Below are 22,776 nucleotides of genomic sequence, written 5' to 3' on the forward strand. Positions count from 1 at the left end.
TCAAATATATTTTTTCTGTAAAAATGACAAAAAGCAAGTAAACTACATAAGTTAGTACAATTTTAGTTTACTGTGAGTTAGTGTATGTTTTCTATAAAGTGTACTGTCTGTTTGCTATAATGGGGCTGAGGTTCTCCTCTTTAAATAGATTAAAGACGAGAGACCGACCAAATGAAGTCTAAAAAGCTAATTAGCATGTTTTGCCCATATTAACCGCAAGGGGCGCAAAATCTTTTTTTCTTCACACCCTTTACAGTTGCGACACGCAATTTATCCTCGTTCATCTTTTACGGAATTCTTGGTTTAACAGGTATGTTTTGGGGATTTATGGTGTTTGATATAAGGAAACCCTGGTTAACGTTTCAAACCCAACGTTTATCGAATTGTCATTTGTTATTACACAGTTTTTGTTTTCAATTAATTACTATGATTTCAATGTGAGGCAGGTAACGGCACGATGAGGCCTGTGGCTCAACTGCTTCACAACAAGTTTGTTGTGGTGTTAGGAGACTCAAGTGAGTACTGACGGAGATTAATATTGTGATAGTAATGGCCTTCGTGATTTCCCACTCTAAACTAACGTTACACTTGATTTAATAATAATAATAAGAATGACTTGATTTTCTCTCCAGTTCAGCGCTCTGCCTACAAGGATTTAGTCCTAATCTTAAAGAGAGACGCATATTTAAGTTTGTCCCAGTTAAAGAGCAAGGTCAGTATCTGAATGCATGTTTCATTAATTGTCTCCTTTTACTAATCATAAAATGTACATTGTTCAAACATTTAATCTTTTAAATTTAGAAAATTATTTTGTTGGAAAATACAGATTGAGACTATATTTGGTAGCCAATATGGCAGCTGGTTTTTAACTGGTGTAACGTTAAACTGCTAACGTTAGGCCATTTTAGACCAGCTACAGTTCCAGGTGGCCATATCATTTTAAGGTTGTCAAGCTTGTTTTTGGGATATAGTTGCTTGTTGACAATCTGATGACCAGCTAAAAACCAGGTAGGTTGTCTAGGATATTTTTGCAAAAGACTTCATAACAAATATACAGTTTTTTTTTTCTTCCATGTAGGCCTAATCAATAAATGGAGCAAATGAAGCTGCTGTGTATGTGAAGGATAGGAATATTATCTTATCTCCTATAGAGTTTCCTGGCTAGGCAATGTCTGATGATGCATCTGATCTATCTTATCCATATATCCTAGGGTGAGATTTCGTTCGAACAGGATTGCCTGGTGGAAGGTGGCCAGTTGGGCCAGATGAATAACGGCACTGCGTATAGAGAAGTGAGACAGTACCGCACAGATCACCACTTGATCCGCTTCTATTTTGTCACAAAAGTTTTCTCACGGTACATGGACAGCATCCTAGCTGACTTTGAACAGGGCATAAAACCAGACCTGGTTATTGTCAACTCTTGTGTATGGGACATATCCAGGTATGAGTGCTCGTCATTACACCTTGTTACAGGCATAAGATATTTAGCATGTCATAACTATTTTTCAATTAACATGATATTTGTTTTACTGCACAGGTACAGCCGTGAATGGGCCTTGGAGTACAAAGAAAGCCTCAACAAGTTCTTCATGAAGCTAAAGACCATTTTGCCAGAAGAGAGCCTGGTTGTGTGGAACATGACTATGCCCCTGGGAAAGAAGATTTTGGGAGGTTTCCTGGTCCCAGAGGTGGGTTACTAAAACATAATGGTAGGGGATGAACCATCATGAACAGTGATGAGAGTCAATAATCCATTTTCATCTTGCCCACAAACTCAGATTGAACATATGGGTCCTTCATTAAGATTTGATGTGATTGAAGCCAATTACTTTGGAGCCACTCTTGCCAACAAGTTCGGCTTTGATGTGCTGGACTTGCACTTCCAGTTTCGCTTCAGCCTGCAACACCGGATGAAAGACGGTGTACACTGGAATGCCGTCGCCCACAGAAAGATCACATGCCTGCTCCTGGAGCATGTTGCACAGGCATGGGGTGTGGAACTGCCAAAACTGGGTGAGAAATGCAGATTGAGTTGGTGCAATTGGTTATCTGAGGTTTAAAGCTGCAAAATAAGTTTCTATAATTTTAAAAGTGAAATATATTGATCCATACCAACCAAACCGTTCAAATAATTTTTTTTGTTTTGTTAATGGCTTACTTAAGGATACATTGAACATTTAGTCACCCATTTATGTTTGTTCTTTTTTGCTTTGCTTTTTTTGCAGACCAGATTAATGCAGATAATCGCCCACCATTACCTGAGAACCGTAGCTGGCAAACGGCTACTTCAAGTGCTCCTGCTCGCTATCCAGGTACATTAGCAACCAAAAGTTTGGACTCTGTAAATTTGTATTACTTTTATTTAGCAAATATTGATCATATATATGTAAATACATCCTTCCAATAATTTCATAATTTTGTACAACCACAAAATATGGGTGTGGTTACCATCATACTGTCCACAGTTTCTCCAACATTTGTCTGAACAGGATGGATTCCATTTTGCTATTATCTGTGGAGTTAAAAACAAAACGAAAAAAAAACTATCTTCTATTTGAACTCCCTAGTCCCTTCAGATATTAGAGCTGGTCACAAGATGTGCCTCTCCACAAGCTTCCTGCCAAGTCTCGAGAGAAATCGCTCCGTCAATTTCGGCCTCCCATTTCTCCTTTACCTGTAAAGTGTTATTTTAATTATTTGATGAAAATAACAGGTAGAAATTTAGAAATGGTCTTTTTGACACTAAAACTTTATTAGTGAGGGTTTCCTTATGTGTTGTGAGGAAATGTCTTGGTTGTGAACATCTAAATGATTAGACCTTGGGAGTGTGGATTCATTTCTTATGTGTTTAAATTATTTAAAGGGGTGATAGAATGATTCTATAGGGTATTTCACATTGTTCCTTAAGGTATCCAAATAGGGTATGTAACATTGGTTGTGCTGAAAATGCCCTGGTGGCTCTTTTATACGCCCTAATGCAACCCTGAGAAATAGCCCCGGAATGAAACAAACGTTTTTCTCCATTTTATGGTATGCTCATGAATATTTCGATGAGCTGCGTGCTGATTGGTTGGTTTACAACGAGGAATCTCCAAAGCAAAGACGCAACATGCCCAATGAAGATTGGCAGCACTCACTGTGTTTCTAAACTACTATCGAATAAATATTTCAATTAAACCAAACCGTCACACTAACTGTACCTGCTAGAGAACAATAGCTACAGGGTGTCTACAGATATATACAAATTAAATAAGTATTTTTTTAAGACCTTTTTAATACCACCTTATATGAAATTTAAGACCAAACCGTACACACACACGCACACACACATATACATACATTATATATATTTATTACATGGCTTGGCTGAATTCCAATATAGAATGCGGTCTGTTATTTCTTTATAACAGACCGCTGCGAAGTATAACAGACCGTTGCCATGAAAAACAGCGCGTTGCTATGGACGCGGAACGGACTATTTTCTTTAGCGGAAGCAATACAATCGTTTTTTAAATCAATAACCCCTTTTTAAATCAATAATTCGCGGCAAATTATTTATTTATTTTGTAGGTAGCCATGTAATAAGCGGGATAATGTATAGTGAGCCGGTTGTTATAGTGAATAACAACCCCTTCAGGCTGATTCAAGATCCCTCCGCTTCGCGTCGGGATCCCGTTCAGCCTGTCGGGGTTGTTATTCACTATAACAACCGGCTCACTATACATTATCCCTTACATATATATATAATATAATATAATATAATACTATATATATATATATATATATATATATATATACATACATACCAGAGATTTATATATATATATATATCTCACAAAATATCATTGCTGTCACAAATGCTATTTATTACTACAATATACAGTGAGCTTTTCATATCAGCAGAGCAGACAATATCCCAGGGGCTGTTTTACACCTGGTCACATAAATGTGTTTTTGCAAAACGGATTTAAATCTGCACTTCAATTCCCACGCTATACGCAGATTTAACGGACTGCGCGTCACCGAAAGCAACAGATATGAGCTGTATTTTATTGATCGTCAGCTAAAATTTTTAAATCAAAGGCTGCAATAAGAGAGAGCAGCAACAGCCCTGGTAAGATCATTTAGTTTCTTTACTTTTAATGATGATTATTGTGTGTTAAGCGTCTGCAACTTACTTTCACTTTGATTGTACCCAGTTTAAAACGTCTTCAACAAACAGTGCAGTTTGCTTCGTATACATTTCCAGGCACCGGCTTTAACCACCACGAGAACTCGTCATTCTCGAGCCAATGCGGCTAAACTGTGTCTGACTGCACGACCACCAATGATATTCCTGAGCCCAGAAAGTGGGCTGTGTGTATGTAAATTTAGGGGCGTAAAAAAGGTACAGACCAGATACAAATAAGGAAATCCCCCAAGTGTTTCATCACATTTGAGCTGATTTGAGATCCGACCGTTTTACAGCTGCAGTTTAAAGTTGAGATTTTCATATTAAGGAGGTGACATAGGATTGAATTTCTGTGTATGGCCATTTTAAAATTCTGTGTATGGCCATTTTACCCACCGAGCTGCTGTTATTCAACTATGCCAAGGTAAACTTGGTTTTGCGTTCTATCACCCCTTTCAGTGCATCATTGTGGAATATTTTATGCAGAGGGCTAGGTCCATATTGTGACCACTTTTTGAAACCTGCGTCTGAATGGGATGGTACAAAGTCATTAAGATGACCAATACTAGCTGCAGATGAAATTTTCTTAGACATGCTAAATGATTTATGTATAGTTCTTCAAATTTTTATTTTGTATTTGAATATAATTGGTCTAAGGAGGATAAAGACACCCAAGTACTTCAACCCATTCTTGACCCATTTAAATCTGCTTTTAATTTGGAATTATTATTATTATTTTTATTTTTTTTAGATTTGACTAATTGATATCTATAGCCTCCGTTTTATCCATATTCACTTTATACGTTCAAATGTACTTTTAGTGTAATTGTTTTAAACGCGTGAAGGGAGGGGGCGAGGCTTTAACATTTTAAAGTGTTAATGAAGCAGTCAGTCAAGTTAACATTTAGTAAACTGATTTCCACTTAAATAAATAAAAATATAACAATATAACCATTTTAGAGAAAAAGGGATGTTTTGTTATAGCTTTTGGAGCAAGGGCACCGCCGTCTTGCAATTTCACAGCGCGTGACATCACGGGGTTGGTTGTCTTCAATGTCTTGTACGTTTCTCAGAATGAAGACAAAAATTTTGCTTCGTGTACGACCAGCTTAATATAAGCATTAAGTATAGGAAACAGTTATTTAAAAAAAAAAAGCTTTACGTGACTTTCACGTTGCGTTCATATTCTGGGTTCATCTGCTTATCTGCACATAGTATGGTTTCTTAAGGTGTGTACTGTGTACATACATTAAGCATGTAAAAGTGCCCTTTAAGAGTTTTAAAAGCTTTTTTTTTCACGTTAAGCATTTTAGTATGTCACGAAGAAAAGCAACTTGTTAACAATCCTCTTTTCATAACACCCTCTGCGAAGATTCAACCGTGAGATTGGTAGTCGAATCAGGCTCCTCCTATCAAATCTTCAACTATTCGGGGTCACCCCTATACGGGTTTGTTACTACATGAGGGCGAGTAATTTAAATATTTTTTTGGGGTAAACTATCCCTTTAAGGTCTGTTGTGATGAAAGAAATGAATGCCCCCCCCCCCCCCAATTAATACCCCCACATTAATAATATTCCAAAGCTATGCTGTGTAATTACATTGAGAACTTTAATAAAAGCATCCCCGTCATCATTTGGTGCATACACTTTCATAAGTGAGACATCAATGCTGCCTATGGAGCCTAAATGAATCTTCCCTCTGTATGCTTATAGGTCATTGCTAAATTCAAATTTGCCTGTCTGTGTATCAGGATAGACACTCCTTTCTTTCTCCTCCCTAATGGATGAGAAGAAAAGTATACATTATCTGCCCATGACCTCTTTAATTTCTCATGTTCTGTGACAGACAGATGAGTTTCTTGAAAGAAAGCTATCTGACAGTTAGCAACAGAAGGCCCTTAACATTAGAGCTTATAAACTTTACAAATCACATTATTGGTTAAATAAGGCCAAACATGCAGCAAAGTGTATAGACAAAAGGGGGGAGAGGAGGGGAGGGAAAGGGGGCTTACAATACATGGGTGTTATACAACTAACATGTTTTAAAACTAACATGTTGGCTAATATGTAATTGTAACATTTTTCACAATATTACTGTTTTTATTCCATTTTTGAGCTAAGAAATGCAATCTTGGTGAGTGTAAGAGACTTTAAAAACATTTAAAAAAATCTTACCAACCCCAAACTTTTGAATGATAGTATAAGTTCACATAGATTCCTAGCACCCCCCACACCCTCCAAGTAATTCAAAGCATTCCTTTTTTTTTAACAGGTCCATATAAGAACCAGAAGTGCTCTTATCCACCTGTGATGCCCGCCATCCACTACAACTATGGTAACAATCAACCCTTGAGAAAATTCTAATTAAAAAAATTCCCCAGTGCTTTCTAAAAGTGACCGTTTTTATTCTCATCTTCCAGGTCCAGTCGACCAGGGTCAAAGGATGGTCAATGTCTTCAGATCACAGTTCTGCCATGATGATCTACCACCCCACATGACTGCAGGTTACCAGAGCTTTGAAAGGGAAACCTTTTACAGAGGTACAGATTTTATTCTTTTCTCAAATCATCATGATCTAATATTAATATAATATTGCTAAAAAAGGCTGATTATGTTTTTTTTAGGTGCTAACAATTCAGCTGCTGCCCCCAACTGGCCAGTGAACAACTTGGTCATGAAGCAGAAACGCCGAAAACCATGTACACGAGAGAGACTACATCCTTACAAATATTAAGTCCATCAAGAAGACATCTCATTGTGTATGGCCATAACACACAACACTGTTGTTGTTCTCCTATTTTTATTTATTTTTATTTTTTTTTAAGAGGGTGTACGTTAAAATATGTACTAAATTCTCCTTATTCATATTTTGTTTTAAATTATGCTGGTTTCATTCAATGTTATATGATTCTTAAAGTAATTTCCCACATTGATGAAAAATAAGGACCACAGAATATTTGACTTTTTTTGTTTTTTAAATAAAAAGAAAAATCTGTTTTTTTTTTTTTACAAAAGTGAGATATTTATTTCTTCATCTGATGCAAATAATATAAACAGGCTTTTGACTTGGCAAGTTGTACATGGTGCAAATAAAAAAAGCTTTTTTTTTAATTAATCTGTGCTCTATTGTTAGACAGACTGTTTTGTCACATAGAAACCCTTTTAGAAGGAAGAGACATTTGAATGCATTGTCTTTTTAAGAGTGGGGGTTTGTACAAGGAGAAATCTCATAGCAAAAATAGCTGACCCCTCTCAATTCTCCCACATCTCGAACTCCTACATCAGCTGTCAGTTCTGCTCCTCTAACTTCTCTTTCTAGCCATACCAGCCTGGCATCAGGATCCTCATCTGAGAACTGTAAGAGAATCCCTGAGGGCTTTAGCACCTGTAAGCATTGCCTCACTATCTGTCCAGCCTTAGCTTGACCTTCTTTAGACCTAACTAAAGCATCAGTAGTACCCTTGTCCAATATCATGTCCAGGCTTCTGGTCCCAAAGTGTCCTCTCAAATGTGTGCAGTCAAGTTCCAGGAAAGCAAGAGCAGAGGATGGGTTGCATGGCTGTTCTGAAGCAGAATTAGTGTGCTTCTCCATAAGTCTCACTGCCACCGGGGAGATATCAGCACAAGTAACCTTCACAGCACACGGAGACGCTCTGTAGATACAGGGTCCTAATGTGGATGTGCCACAACCCATGTCCAGGATGTTGAATGGGCCATGGTGGGAATGAGACATAGTCCCAAGGACAGGAAGAATGAAGTCCTTGACTGAGTGAAATCCAAAGAACCATTCAAAATTCTTGAATTGGCCTTTGCTTCCATTTTCTGTGTAGAATCTGTCCCATGTTGCTTTTTTGTCCATGTTTTCAATCAACTCATCTGTGAACACCAGTTATACATAATTAGCATATAGAATAAAAATACATATTTTTACCCTTTAACAATAACAATACAGAAATCAGACCACAGAGCCCTTTGTTTGTGGCAGACAGCTGTTTAGAAACTTGTTTAGAAATGTTAAAGTTGCTATTCCGATTTGTGCAGTTTTGGCGCATGTGGACGTTAAATACAAGCATTTTCTATGTCCCTGTCCCAAAAGTGTCAATCAAATTGAATCTCTTGAGTCTAGACCTAAGTAAAACTCTTGACAAATAAAACACGTACTTGTCAAACTAGTATGGTGCCATCTGTGAGACTCCGCCAGCTTTTGAATGGTCCTTAAAGACACTGCAAGTCTTTTAAATGACAACATTTTAAATACCCAGCTTAGGTAAAGGCATTCAAGATAAACCAAAACACCGACAGCATGTGTGATTCTGTGACTGAACTGAATGACACGACCCGGAAATGTACATTAGAGAGAGGGGGCGGTGGAAGAAGAACTCGATCAAGATGGCGGATGAGCAGCAGGAATCATCACAGGTAGAGATGGAGGGTAAGTGCAAAAATAACATTTCCTCGCGCAGTTTTAAAGATTAGTGACACGCGAAAACAAAACATCTGCACGACGGAGCTTGCATTAGGGCAAAGAATATGTTTTGACTGCTGCACGAGCAGGAGGAGGAATGCAGAGCAGGAGCATTAGCTGCACAAAGAGTTAACTCTGGGCTCATTTAACAACAACAACAAAAAAACAGCCTTCCTAACATTTTTTGCACAGTGTCAAATTTTCGTTAGGAAAATATTTTATTTTACGCTTTTATTTTAAACAAAAATTGAATAGTAGCCATATTTGCCATTCAGCTGTAGACTATAATATTCTCTTATATTCCCTTACATTCACTCAGTATATTAAATAAGTGGTATATGTATTTGTATTTTTGATGTATGTTAACGGTTATGGACGTTTAGGATACTGAGTTTCTGACATTACACGCGACTTTGTTTACATTTCGTCGGATCGTGAAATGACAAGAGAATCAGCGAGGTGAAAGAACTGAACTCCAGCATCTGTCAACTGGGTCAGGTCCAGTTATTTTGTGGTAGGTTTCTAAAACTTTTATGTTTATCTTTTTTGCAGGAGTGAACTGCCTCGCACACGACGAAGCCATAATGGCACAACAGGACCGCATTCAGCAAGAGGTGAGGGATCAGGGCAATGACTAAATGTCTCGTTTAAAAGAAGCCTTGTATTGGTAACTGTTGTCAAAATACCCTTTTTTTTCAATTATGAAGAGTTGATCTCAAGATCAGTATCCATTCTCTTTTTTTATTCTATACAATTAAAGAGATGTGCTGTCACACTCCAAAATTACAATTAAAACCCCCAGGCTGAAAGTAGTCTATACAATATGTATGCTGGAGTTTTCTGAACCTATTCCATGGCTTTAAACAGTCCTAATTTAAAGATTAAGCATGTCATTTCTGTCATTAACATCATTAAATGGAATTGCCTGAAGGCCTGTTTACACCAAAAAATTATAATTATAACACGCCAACTGACAATAATGTTCTGTTTATTCTAACCATGCTGCAGAGTTATGTCGTCTGCTGTTTTAAATGCTCGACCTCTTTAAAGTCATAGGATTCTAATTGCCTGTAAAATGGTATTATCGTTCATCAGCTGGGAAAAAATCCTATTGTTTCTCTGTGATATTGTTATAGTTGTGGTCTGGACTGCGTTATTGTCATATGAATCATAGTCATATGAATTGCTTTTGTAGAGATTGACAGCATCTTTCCCTATTCACATTCATTGTGTGGAAAAGAGCAGAGCTGCTCTGTATGCCACTGAAGAAAGAAAGTCACACATGTTTGGAACAATATGAGGGTGAGTAAATGAACTATCCCTCTTATTGTGTGTGTTTTGTTTTGATAGATAGCCACCACTAACCCTTTAGTGTCGGACATACAAGATCTCTCTGTGCTTAAGGGTGAATATGCTGCAGAGGACACCATTTACCAGCTCAAGATAAAGGTCACTACAGTTTCATGAGCTTACTTCACAAGTGCCTGAAATCTTCTGTATAAATGTTTCTCATACATGCGTCTTGTTCATAGGACCTTCACAAAAAGTATGCGCACATTCGGAAGACGCGGCCGGATGGAAATTGTTTCTACAGAGCTTTTGGATTTGCACATTTGGAGACACTACTGGAAGACAGCAAAGAGCTGCAAAGGTAGTTTTACTGTTTTTCTGGGTTGTTTAAAGCAGATATCATGGCCTTTGTTTGGAAATTATACACCAATTCAGGAGATAGCAGCAACCTTAGTTACGTTAAGTGCAATGTTGTATATTATGTATGGTGGGCGATCTTCCCAAATTAACATTGCGATCCACGTTCTGAATCGTGATCTTCTCAATTTTGAGATGTACTGTTGAGAATATCCAGACTGGAACAACCCTATGGACTTATCTATGTGCATAATTTAAACACAGTATTGCATTCAACAATCAGTTGTCAAAATAGTAATTAAACTCTGAGTTAAACTTAAAAATACTACATAGTCTTTAAGACCGAATGCATGGATCTAATATGACACGCATCCAATTTCTTTCCCAACTGTCTTTATGTAAATACTTGCCAAGATATACATTTTGATATATTTTGGTGTATATTTTACCGTTTGCACGCGTCTGAATCCCTGAGTATCCTTTGCTCGTCCATGTTCTGCTCTGTCTCGCAGCACGTGCACAAAGCGCGTAGGGATTAGTCTCTTTCGCAGTTTAATGTACTTTATAAAATAAAGCATGTCCTGCAGTAGACTCCATTTTACGGCTGTCATGTTACATGATTTGACTGAATTGGACGTTAAGTTTAGGCTTTTGAGGGGCGAAACACCGCTTTAAAGGAAAGAAACAGCATGCGGCACAATGATTATCACGTTTTCATAATCGTTGGAACTTGATTCATCACACAGCCCTACTACTGTTTTTCAACTGCGTCACCACACATGAAAGACACATTATATACTTTGGCCAGTCAGCACAACCATATAGTAGGAAGTCATTGCTGTATTTTTAACATTACGAGGACATAAAAGACCACGATCTCTACTATTCTTTTGAAAAGTAGATTGTGGACGTCTTCAAGATCGATCACAATATAAAATTGTCAGATCGCCAACCCGTAATTGTGTATATTGTTTTGCTTTCTATCATTGTTTTAGCAGTGGATAACCAGTTTATTGAATGTCTATTTATCAATCCTATCTCATTTTTGGCACTATAGGTTCAAAGCTGTGGCAGCTAAGAGCAAACTGGACCTTGTAAATCAGGGCTTCACTGAGTTCACTATTGAGGACTTTCACAACACTGTGAGTTGGAAAATGTAGCATTTAAAAACTATGCTGCCGCCTTATATTCAAAACTCAAGGCTTAAATCCTGTAATTTTACTTGAATCATGCTGACTGTAGTAACTGTGGTCTCTCTCCTTTGTCAGTTCATGGATTTGATTGATCTGTGTGAAAAGCAGCAATCACTTGGAGAGCTGCTGAACTCCTTCAATGACCAGAGCGTGTCTGACTACATAGTGGTTTACCTGAGGCTTCTCACCTCTGGATACCTGCAGCGGGAGCACGTGTTCTTTCAGCACTTCATAGAGGGCGGCCGCTCTGTCAAAGAGTTTTGCCAGCAGGTGAAAGATTATTACTTGTGAGCTAGTTTGTTTTTGACATCTTAATTATAATGTGCTTTTCGATGGAACTTCTATACAGATGAGCCAAAACATTATGGCCTATGCCTAATATGCTGTTGGTCCTCTACACCGACTAGCTGAGGCTCGGACTCTACAAGACACCTGAAATTGTCCTGTGGTATCTGGCACCAAGACGTTTTCAGCAGATCCTTCAAGTCCTGTAGATTGCGAGGTGTGGATCGAACTTGTTGATCCAGCACATCCCACACATGCTCAGTTGGATTGAGATCTGGGGAATTTGGAGGCCAGGGGCCTGCTCTCGTACGTTGATTACTCACTTATCTTGATTTTACTGTTGACGATTTGACATGATCCAGCATTGTTAGGTTCTTCAAAGCTCATCCCGGAGCTTCTGTCATAGCATCAAGTCCGTAAACTCAGGCTTATTTCATGTAAACCGGATTAGGTTGCATCTTTTTAAGTGCAGCACAGGAGATGCAGATAACTTAGTAAAAATTGCCGTCTTCTGTGCTGTCAAACTTTAATTAATGCTGTCACAACAAATCTGCTTCACAGGTCAAATTAGATGAATTGCTGATTACAACATTACAATAAATGTAAAGCCTGTACAAATACTAGAAATCGTGAAATAATTGGGAATCATTTAGTAAACAAACAGTACACATTTTACTTATCTGTTATAACTTTTATGTCGCTTTGGTCGCTTGGCTGTTTCCTTATGAAGGTCCTGACATTTTTTTTGTCAGGTGTGTGATGTTCTTTTTTTAATATGATGTCATTACGTTGCTGTCTTGCCGCCAGCCAATCGCTGCATTGCTGATCATGGTTTCGAGTATCGACATATCTGCCCTTTCCAATGAACACAAGAACGCGCTGTAATCTCAAACAACTTAATCCAGATATTTTAATCAAATCCATATATTTGTTTGAAGAACCAAATTAGCCGGAGATCAGTTATCACGATCTGGCATCTGTCAAATCATCTCTGATTTATTAAGTGAGGTACGAAGAATAGACCCCAGGGCAACACCTTGAACTCTTCATCATGTTCCTCAAACCACACATGCGCATGGCCATCCACGTGATGTAAAAGAAAATGTGACTCATCAGACCAGGCGACCTTCTTCCATTGTTCCAAGGTCCAGTTCCGATACGCGTGTGTCCATTGTAGGTGCTTTTGATGGAAGACAGGGCTCATCATAGGCACTCTTGATTGGTCGGTGGCTATGCAGCAAAGTGCGATGCACCGTGTTGTCACATTCCTTCCATAACCATCATTAAAATTTTGGGTGATAGCCTTTATTGCTTTCATGTATCGATAAGCATTGGGTGCCCAACATCCTGTCACCGGTTTTTGGTTTGTCCCTCCTCGGTTCACTGTTGGTAAATTCTCACCACTGCTGACTGGGAACAACCCACAAGCCTTGCTGTTTCAGAGATATTCTGATCCAGTCGCCTTGCCATAACAATTTGGCCCATGTCAAATTCGCTAATATCTTTATTTTTGCCCATTTCTCTTGCATCCAACACGTTGATTATGAGAACCGATTGTTTGCTTACCATCTAACCCACCCAGACCTTAAAATGTGGACTTGTTACATGATCAACAATATTCGCTTCAGCTGTGACTGGTCATAGTGTTTTGGCTTATCAGTGTATATTATTTGAATTGGTAAGAGATGGATGTTGGGGATATTTTGGGGATATTTAATTTTATTAATCAATAAATTCCACTAGAAACAAACCTTGTATAATTTTATTTTAATACTGTGAAGCTGCTTTGATACAATCTGTATTGTGAGAAGCGCTATACAAATATACTTGAAATGTTGGAATGTAACTGACCTTCAGATTTTATTTCCACGAGAATGAAACACTAGCATGTGGTGAATTTGATGAAATTAAGTGTTCTGTTTACGTGGGAGTGTAGGTGTCTATGCCTAAAAACAGCCATGTTGAGCTACATTAGGAGTCAAAGCATCACTGATTATACTTGGCCTAATAGTCAATGTTTTATTTCTTTTTAGGAGGTGGAACCCATGTCGAAAGAAAGCGACCACATCCATATCATAGCCTTAGCACAGGCACTGAACGTGCCCATATTAGTGGAATACATGGACAGAGGAGAGGGTGGAACGGTGAACAATCATGTCTTCCCTGAAGGAAGTGAGCCACGGATCTTTCTGCTCTACCGCCCAGGCCATTATGACATCCTGTATAAGTGATGCTCTATATATTCTGTGGTTCCATTGTCAAGAAACCATCCCAGTTCTACAGCCAAGTTGAGTCATACATATGCAAGACTTTGCTATGATTAATCACAATAAAGTTTTCACTCCAGGTTTCTCATTACAAAATGTATGATTTTTTTTTCCAGTACAGACAAAACTTAATCTCAGAAAAACTGACACTGCATCAAATGGCAGCATTAGAGTTGTACAGTAGTTTGTGGTTGTAAATGTTGTCAACTTGCTTTTAGTGTTTTTCCTTTGTTACACTGCCTTTCATGAGTTTTATTAAAGGGACTTGCACCTCACATGACTAAAGTGAATTTGTGGTTGTAGAAATCAATTGTGAATGTGATGACACTGAGGCGGGAATCAGAAGTGGATCTAAGTAACAAAGAGAATGACCACCATTGATTCAATTAGTTTTATTTCATAGACAGCAGTGATTCAAGTGCTCATTTTACATTCTATGCCTAGTACAGTCTGATGTTTATCTAGGGTAGGTTTGGGTAACATCAATTACACTTGGAATCATGTACAACTCAAACGACTGCACTACAAAAAGACATGTCCAATCTCAAGCAAGAGGCAGCGTTCTTTCCTCATTGCTTTTTTCTGTGGGATTCAGTCGAGTTGGACAAAATCCATCCAGCCGGACCAAAGACGGCAATGGAGATAAAGGCCATCACAAATACACTCTCCTAAATGTGTGGGAGAAATGATATATGCTTGAGTACACAATATTTGCAAAAAGATGCAAGCATGAAAAACTATAAACCCATGCATGCATTCAAGTGATGTCCAGTAACAAACTTTTTTTCCCCAACAGGTTTACAAAACCACATTTGTTCACGAAGCGGACTGAATATCCGAGTAGTTCCCTATTCTCGAGTGAACAGACTAAACCGAGAACTCAAATTATTCTGCCCAAGTATGCCGTTATTTTGATATGAAACAATTGTTAGCGATTATTGTCACGGTTTTAGTTGAAATTTTATTGCAATGACTTTAAATTCCGTTGAGGCATTTGACATAACATTGAACTTTTATATGCAGTGTGTCATAATGTTTTTAAATAAATAGTTATTTTAATAATTTCTTTACAATGTAGTGATGCAGCTAGAGCTAGACAGACTAGGTTATGTTAAAAAAAAAAAAAAAAAAAAACCATTCCGAGCAATTTCTAAAGATACATTCGATTAATGATGGTTAAACCTTAAATTGTAAAGTAGTTATCAAGATCCTTTGTAATTCTTTGATTGTCGAAAGAATTCCAGCAAGTTCACTGTGCAGTTCACTCAACCAATAAGATTTCGTGTAGCGTTTTCGTCGTGAAAGTGTATTCTGATTGGTTGATAACTCTTCATAGCGCTTGAGAGCTTTCTGCTAGTGCACGATCACGGAGAAATTCGTGGCGTTACTGGCCCTGTCCCAAATGGAACACACACTTCATGTGCACTTCGTTCTCGTGGACTTTACAATGGCTGCCGCGTGTCCGTTAAGTCCGTGAGACCGCAGTGTGTCCCATTTCTCATTTTTAGATCTCAGAAGGGTGCTCGCGAGCGCAATTGGGATATCTGAGCGAGAGTGTGAAAATCTGCGTGCGAGTAAACATGAATGAGCACCCGCGTCACTAATGCTCTCTCGACATATGTCATTAAAATAAAATAACTCCATATAAAAAGTAATACCATTTCAGTAGTTAAATGCACATGTTTAGATTCTAAATTAGTTGAATCATGGCGGCAACAATCTGAACAGACATCACTTCAACACGCGTAAAAGGTTTTCGAACAAAAACGCAATGAGCGGAACATGAGCATGGCGCTGTTAGTATGTTTTGAACAGTCAAAACAAGTAAAAAAATTATGTAATGACGTAAGATAATTGAGTAAGTTTTATAAAACTAAAAACTGTTCGAAAAAAAAATATATATTTCAAATTACTTCCCTTTATTATTGCATGCCCATTGAACTTACCACTACGCCGACCTTGCCTTTTGCCGCTTTCGAGGTAATGTAGAAACGCTGGGTAAAGGCATGCTGTATGGGTGTAGATCTCGTTCTTCTGAGTGCTCGTACAAAGCCAAAAATCATGTTGTCCACAGTAAACCAACAATGAATAGTTGAGAATAGAAAACCAATGCTCGCACCTCATTTATACATTTACGTTCCCGCCAATAGTTTTAATAGTCTCGTGTTCTCACTTCCATCCAATCAACACCCCTCGTTAATTATTAGTTACGTAACGACAATCAACTTATTAAATCACATCTCAAACATTAGAATGATTATTCATTTTCAAACATTACATTTTTAGGTTACAAACAGTGACTGCGTGATGATAATGTATTTTAAAAATACAAATATTTTATTTGTAGAGATTTAGGCTGTGGAGCCTCTAAAATCTTCATGCATTATTAAAATGAATTAGCAAAACATTGGCCTGGTTTTACAGACAGGGCTTAGACTAAATCAGGATTAGGCCTTAGTTCAATTTGGGTATTTAAGTAGGTTTTATAAACGTGTTTTAGAAAGAAAAAAAAAACCCTACTGGAATGCATCTTGAGACAAAACAATAGTACTGACATATGTCAGCTAGCTACCTAAACACAACACAACCTTTTCAGAATGAACTTGGTAAAACCTATTTAAAAAAGAAAAGGCATAGCCCTGATAAGATATTATTTTTAATTATACATGTTTAACAATGAATCTTTTCAATCACAAAAAAAAGGAAAAAAATTATCAATAGACCAAATATTTCCTTTCATCTCCAGCGCTTAGCTGTTTACAATGTATGATACAACACACGAACAAGAGTTTATAGTAAATAAACTATAACGTTTATACAAAGTGAAGGAAAAATGAAAACAGCAAACATAAGCACAAAGGCACATTTTCCTTCTTGATCTGCATTTTTTAAACCAAATACATACATTCATTCTTTACTCCTATACAGCAACTTCTAAATCTCTCCTTATAAACTTCATCTCATGCTCCTTTGTTTTGCAAAAAAAAAAAAAAAAAAAAAAAAAAGAAAAAAAAAAATCACAAAGACTTTCAAAGCAGTAAATTGTCAATGAAGCAGCATTCTCCTTACTTCTAGAGAAATGTCCAGTTTCTCAAAGTTAAGGAAATCTTGTAGCAATCACCTCAAAAGTTGCCATGTCAGCGTGAGATGATACATAAGGTTAAACACAGTGTATCATTTAACTAAAAACTCTTATTCAAAGGAAACATGTCTATATATATATATATATAAGGGCTTTGGTAAGGCAAGGCTGGTCTTCTCAAAACATTTATGCATGTCATTCCTCAAAACAGGCACAGCACATTTATATTCTAATGTTCACAAAGACATAAACTTTATCTTTGGTGATAATTATCTGAGAAAAGTGTAGCAAGCACTATAAGGCATACTGAATATGAAATTTAAGTATAAAAAAGGTCACTTCTTGAAAACACTGCAATAACAGGCCACAATGTTTAATTTAAGAAAAGTTCCAGTTATGACAGAATGAAACTTCTGTGACTTAAAGACGCACTTTAGCATCAACCATGTACACGTTTTCAATGTACATACAAATACTTGAAAACAAACCCTTTTAAACTAAATGTTTATCATGCCAAAGAGTAGAAATCAGATACATGCAGAGTAAGGCTGTAAATTATTGTTAAAGCACTGTGACCTTGAATCAAGGATTCTCTAATTTACTGACAGAGATATATATAGTGTGTATGATTATTATATACACACATAAATAAATAAATAGCAGTGCATGGACACTCCCCCAGCTGTATTCAATGAGAAGTATACGCACACATGCGTTCTTTGGCGGTGTCTGAGGTTAACTGAGTAAGCGCAAACTTTACTGAATGGTTATTAGTGCAGTTGAAGTCCTAACAGACAACTTCAAGTAGTGATGTAGTGTTTTCAAATTGAACTGAACATCATTCTGTGGTCATTGTTCCCTTCTGTACTCAATTGGCGTGAAAAAGCGATATCCATTTTTTGAAAAATACTGCTGTCTTTTCGGTCCCATTCAAATCCTGTTATACATACACACAGTAATCTTAAAATAATGTCCATTATTTAAAGCACTTCTCAGTAATGCCCGTAGCCCAGACCGACACCCAGCCCCAGGCCGAGGCTCTCTCGAAGTCCCCTGAGCTGCTCCTCGCCGAGCCTGATCTTGTCATCCAGTTGCCTCTGCTCTACCAGTAGGGCCGCTTTCATCTTCACAAAGTGACTGTAGTCACGCATCTGTTCTGGGGTCAGGCAACATCCCAGCACCCTGCCGACAGCCTGCTCACGCCGGTCCACGTGTTCCTTGAGCTCCTGAGCCTCTCCCATCTGCCCCAGCAGCTGCTTCTTCTTTTCCAGAAGTTGTAGCTATAACATCGCAGAACGAACGAGAGAGGCAGCGAGAATAAGACATGGCCATTGAATAAAAATGTTTAGCAAATCAAACAAACTTGGGCTAGTTTTGGCCATGAATGGGCAGGTTTTGAATAGCAATTGGGCTGGCTTTGTTACTCAGATACAACCAATCAATAGTGTATATTTTGTACTATAACTATAACTATAACTATGTACTATATATCCAACTTTTAAAGTCATCATGAAATCAAAATTGTCAATTCTTATTTTTTACAGAATATTTCAGTATTAAAAATTATTTATTTGTGCACATCATGATTTTTTTTATTCATGTGCTCTGATCAACTTTAATCAAAATAACTTCCACTCCCTCTTGCAGTGACATCTCTCCACTTCTCTAATGATGCGTTTACTGGCATGAGGGCGGGGCAACCTGTCACTCACATGACATCACAGCAATAGAGCTGGCAAGTCCCGCCCCTTCCGCTAACCCCACTGGACCTCTAGGTTGAAAAATCGTCAATGCAAGTGAATGTGAGAAAATTATTTTCTGGTCCCGTTTGAATTGTGCCATGAATGTGAACATATGTTGTCTGTGAATTTTTTATATAATTTTTCATGTTAGGAGTTTGACAGTATATTGTGTGATTCTTTGGCTAGCAGTTGTGGAAAATACATAATGAGAAAGACTACATGTCGCCTATGTGACGTCACCCCATAACACATTTTCCCTCCACTTGTCAAATCACGGTTCTAATGCTGCGATAATATAAGGAGACAGATCGAGATGCCTGTGTGTTTTGTACCCAAATGTCACCATTCAAACCAAATGGGCTGTTCTTTCTTCAGATTCCCGTCGAAAGCAGCGAAGAGTTGTAGTCCACAAAGTGCTCTCACACAAAGTCTAACCGTATCAAACTTCTACCCGCTAAATTGTAGCATTCTTCAGACAAAAAATTATATAAAAAAATTCACAGACAACTTCACATTCATGGCAAAATTCAAACGGGACCAGAAAATAATTATTTTCTCACATTCACTTGCATTGACGATTTTTCAACCTAGAGGTCCAGCGGGCTTAGCCGAAGGGGCGGGACTCACCAGCTCTATAGCAAACCATAACCATCCAACAATCCAATCAATTACCGATGGACAAAATCAAGTCCCGCCCTACATTTTTTCTTAACCAAGCTGCCATTTTACTCAGATATATGTCACAATAGGGAAGAAAAAACTATTGCAACTTCAGTTTCATGCCAACGTTAATATATAGTCAACATTTGAAGTGGATCAAAAAAGTTGTCCTAAGACAAAAACAGGTATTGTTCAAAATTCATGTACAACTTTGATGAAAAGTTTTGATCCACTTCAAATGTTGACTACTGTTTATCGCTGGGTCATAACATACTGCATCTCCTCACCCTCTCGTGGTGGCCGGTCTCTGGGTCAACACAGTCCAAGGCACTTTCCACACGGATCAGCCTCCCAGAAAGTGACAGCAGCAGGCTGGTCACTTTGTCTAGGTCGCCGATGAACATACGAAACTTGTCAACCTCATTGGGCTTGCAGATAGCAAGCACCAGGCTCTCCACCTCGTCTCCCAGCTGAGTGTTGGCCCGAATATCCTCTTGCAGGCCCCTCTGGGCCTCACGCAGGACACCCAGCTTTTTACGAAGGCTCTCCATCAGCTGCTTCTGTAAATGTAAACATTCACTATGAGAAGCAGCATACAGTATACACAGTATAGTTAAAAAGTTTGGGGTCAGTAAGTCAGAAATTAGTCACTAAATTATACTTTTATTCAGCAAGGATGCATTAAATTGCTCGAAAGTGACAGTAAAGACACTTGTATTGTTACAGAAGATTCAATTAAATTATGTTTGTTTGAACTTCATATTTATTAAAGAACCTTAAATTCACGATTTCCACAAAAAGAGCACAACTGCGTTCAACATTCATAATAATAAGAAATGTTTCATAAGCAGCAAATCATCATATGTGACCCTTGACCACAAAACCAACCACATGGGTCAATTTTTTTAAATATAAATGAGCTGAATAAATAAGCTTTCCATTGATGTATGGTTTGTTAGGATAGGACAATATTTGGCCGAAATACAACTATATACATTTTTTTAGAGTTGTCCATTTATGTTTGATTGTGCTGCATTCACTCACAAAAATAAATGTTTTATATATTTACGGTAGGAAATTTACAAAACATCTTCATGAAACATTATCTTTACTTAATATCTTAATGATTTTTGCCATAAAAGAAAAAAATCGATAATTTTGGCCTACACAATGTATTGTTGGTTATTGCCACAAATATACCCGTGCGACATGTGACTGGTTTTGTGATCCAGGGTCAAACTGAAGGATCATGTGACACTGAAGACTGTCTCTGGAAAAACGGCTGCTGAAAATTCAGCTTAGACATTACAGGAATAAATTACATTTTAAAATATATAAAAATTGAAAAGGGTTAAATTATTAAATATCTATTTTTATTTATAATATTTATTTATTTATTTTCAAATAAATGCAGATTTGGTGACAGTATGACAATATTTTTGTCAATCTCAATGGAGATTAATTTATTGTTTAATCTTTACATTTTTAACATGATGTAAATACAGGGCTCTTTGTGTGGGAATTTTAATAGTGACTTTTTTCCAATTCAGGTTTTGAATAAATAAACTGATAAGAGTAATTTATTAGAGATGCACTCCGTCTTCATGGGAACTGACTTCATACATCCAAAAAATCATCTTGAGTTATAAAAGTAACTTAAAAAGGGTCAGTAAAGTTAAGTTTCATATGTACTTCAGTAACATTTCAAGTGTCCATGAACTTTGGGGCCACATCTGAAATTACACGAAATTGAAAGATTTTATGAACCAATTTACAAAGCGTGTAATAAGTGACCCATACATTTCTGAATCTTTCACCTTATAATTGAGTTCTTCCTCCTCCTCTCTCCTCTCTGAGATCTCTCGAATCTTGGCAAGAAGTTGTGCGTTTTCAACTGATGTGTCGTAACAGGTCGATCGTGACACTTGTGCTGTGGATGTTCCCAGTCTAGAGGGCCTAGAAAAAAGGTCATGGATATTTCAGCTTTTTAGATTACTCTGAAGTATGGAGCCCCTTAAGGGACATGGTGGTGGTAAAAAATATGAGATTGGAGGAGGAAAAATAATCTCAATGCTTTTGCGTTCCTTTGCAAATGTTTTGTGTTCCCCGCAAAAAGTTTACATTCGCCTGAGAAACCTTGCATTTGCTCGCAAACATTCTGGGTTCTTTGTGAGCTATCTCAGGGGAACGCAAAGTTTTTGTGAGGGAACGCAAAATTTTTGTGAGGGAACGCAAAGGTTTTTATGAGCGAACGCAAAGTTTCTCGGGGGAACGCAAAATATTTTTTTCCTCCCATCTCATATTTTTCCCATCACCATGTCAATGTCCCTTTAGTGGATCTGTACTGAAGCATGCCGTGACATCCATAACTATTCATGGCATTCAAGGGAAGTGAGAAAATTGTCGTACCTCTCTGTTCCTCCACTGATTGGGTAACCCCCTCTCCAGCTCTCTCCACCCATCTCTGTATTTACACTGTGTGGAAATAACTCTCCAATCAGCTCCTTCCTAGATATACCATAATTATCGTCCAGAATGGAGTCCACCAGGGAGCTCCTCGATCCTCTAATGCTTCTTGCCGATGGAGCCCCTTCCTCAGGCATGTTGTCGATGTCTGTCTCCAGCACCATAACAGGCCGAGCAAAACCCTGCATCTCCACCCTGACCTCTCCTTCCCTCCTCTGAACCTCTCCTGCTCGCTCATTCTCACAGATCTCATCGATGTCTGTCTCCAGGGGCAGGTTTCCATCTTCTACGCTGCTGGGACTGCGGGAAGAAACAATCTGGTTTTTGTGGCCTGTTCCGTGGAAGCCTGCTTGATGAGGCTGCAAGTGGTAGTTGTTCATGGAGAAGTAGGATTCTGGATACACAAGCCCAGCTGACAAGCTGTTCTCTGGGATTTCAAGAGACCTGGTAGTGCCCTGTGCAGGGTAGTGAGGACTGGACCGGTCCCACTCAACTCGATGCTCAGGAAACATGGGCTTCACCAATGTGACTCTAGGCTCATCTGATGCTGCAGCAGTGTGGACAGGTATTCTAAAAGAGGGCAGACATTAAGGTTAATTTATTCAAAAGTACATTCAAAATGCAATTAATTAAATAGTACTGTTCAGAAGTTTAGGTTCAGTAAGATTTTTTTTTTTTGAAAGAAAAAAAATGTATGCTTTTATTTAGCAAGGATCCATTAAATGGATCTAAATTGACAGTCAAGACATTTATATTTTATTTCAAATAAATGCTGTTTTTTTTTACTTTCTATT

At 37.9% G+C, this 22,776-nt stretch overlaps 4 protein-coding genes across 7 annotated transcripts in view; 2 read left to right on the forward strand and 2 right to left on the reverse strand.

Moving 5' to 3' along the window:
* Window positions 1-244: 244 nt before the first annotated feature.
* On the forward strand, window positions 245-7,284 carry LOC308682057 (PC-esterase domain-containing protein 1A-like). The gene is made up of 10 exons (XM_081351513.1): window positions 245-310; window positions 447-515; window positions 633-712; window positions 1,212-1,444; window positions 1,541-1,691; window positions 1,782-2,016; window positions 2,229-2,315; window positions 6,448-6,510; window positions 6,596-6,715; window positions 6,800-7,284. The coding sequence occupies exons 2-10, from the start codon at window positions 458-460 to the stop codon at window positions 6,907-6,909; spliced, it is 1,137 nt and encodes a 378-aa protein (XP_081207639.1). The 5' UTR covers window positions 245-310; window positions 447-457; the 3' UTR covers window positions 6,910-7,284.
* On the reverse strand, window positions 7,184-8,515 carry cskmt (citrate synthase lysine methyltransferase). Its single transcript, XM_081351526.1, has 2 exons — window positions 8,337-8,515; window positions 7,184-8,051 (listed from the first exon to the last, which is right to left on the reverse strand). The coding sequence occupies exons 1-2, from the start codon at window positions 8,422-8,424 to the stop codon at window positions 7,372-7,374; spliced, it is 768 nt and encodes a 255-aa protein (XP_081207652.1). The 5' UTR covers window positions 8,425-8,515; the 3' UTR covers window positions 7,184-7,371.
* On the forward strand, window positions 8,470-15,145 carry otub1b (OTU deubiquitinase, ubiquitin aldehyde binding 1b). 3 transcript variants are annotated; one of them, XR_014029102.1, is made up of 8 exons: window positions 8,470-8,607; window positions 9,193-9,254; window positions 9,991-10,089; window positions 10,173-10,291; window positions 11,345-11,429; window positions 11,556-11,750; window positions 11,830-12,071; window positions 13,799-14,382. XR_014029102.1 is itself a non-coding variant. In XM_081351539.1 (7 exons), exons 1-7 carry the CDS (start codon window positions 8,565-8,567, stop codon window positions 13,994-13,996), a joined length of 801 nt encoding a protein of 266 aa, XP_081207665.1. In that variant the 5' UTR covers window positions 8,535-8,564; the 3' UTR covers window positions 13,997-15,145. The 3 variants fall into 3 exon arrangements, 1 of the variants encoding a protein (XP_081207665.1); XR_014029103.1 differs by having other exon boundaries at window positions 8,491-8,607; window positions 11,888-12,071; window positions 13,799-14,385; XM_081351539.1 differs by lacking the exon at window positions 11,830-12,071 and having other exon boundaries at window positions 8,535-8,607; window positions 13,799-15,145.
* Window positions 15,146-16,670: 1,525 nt separating this feature from the next.
* The window catches only part of shroom4 (shroom family member 4), a 51,254-nt gene continuing 45,148 nt past the window's right edge, over window positions 16,671-22,776 (reverse strand). For both annotated transcript variants that reach the window (XM_081392045.1, XM_081392046.1), the window contains 4 exons: window positions 21,926-22,552; window positions 21,334-21,472; window positions 19,804-20,076; window positions 16,671-18,394 (listed from right to left, as the gene is read on the reverse strand). In XM_081392045.1, coding sequence (XP_081248171.1) covers window positions 18,107-18,394; window positions 19,804-20,076; window positions 21,334-21,472; window positions 21,926-22,552 — 1,327 coding nt within the window. In that variant the 3' untranslated portion in view covers window positions 16,671-18,106. The remainder of the gene's footprint in view (window positions 18,395-19,803; window positions 20,077-21,333; window positions 21,473-21,925; window positions 22,553-22,776) is intronic.

Source organism: Scardinius erythrophthalmus (assembly GCF_964197995.2).
Source record: "Scardinius erythrophthalmus genome assembly, chromosome: 2".
Classification (NCBI taxonomy): Eukaryota; Metazoa; Chordata; class Actinopteri; order Cypriniformes; family Leuciscidae; genus Scardinius; species Scardinius erythrophthalmus.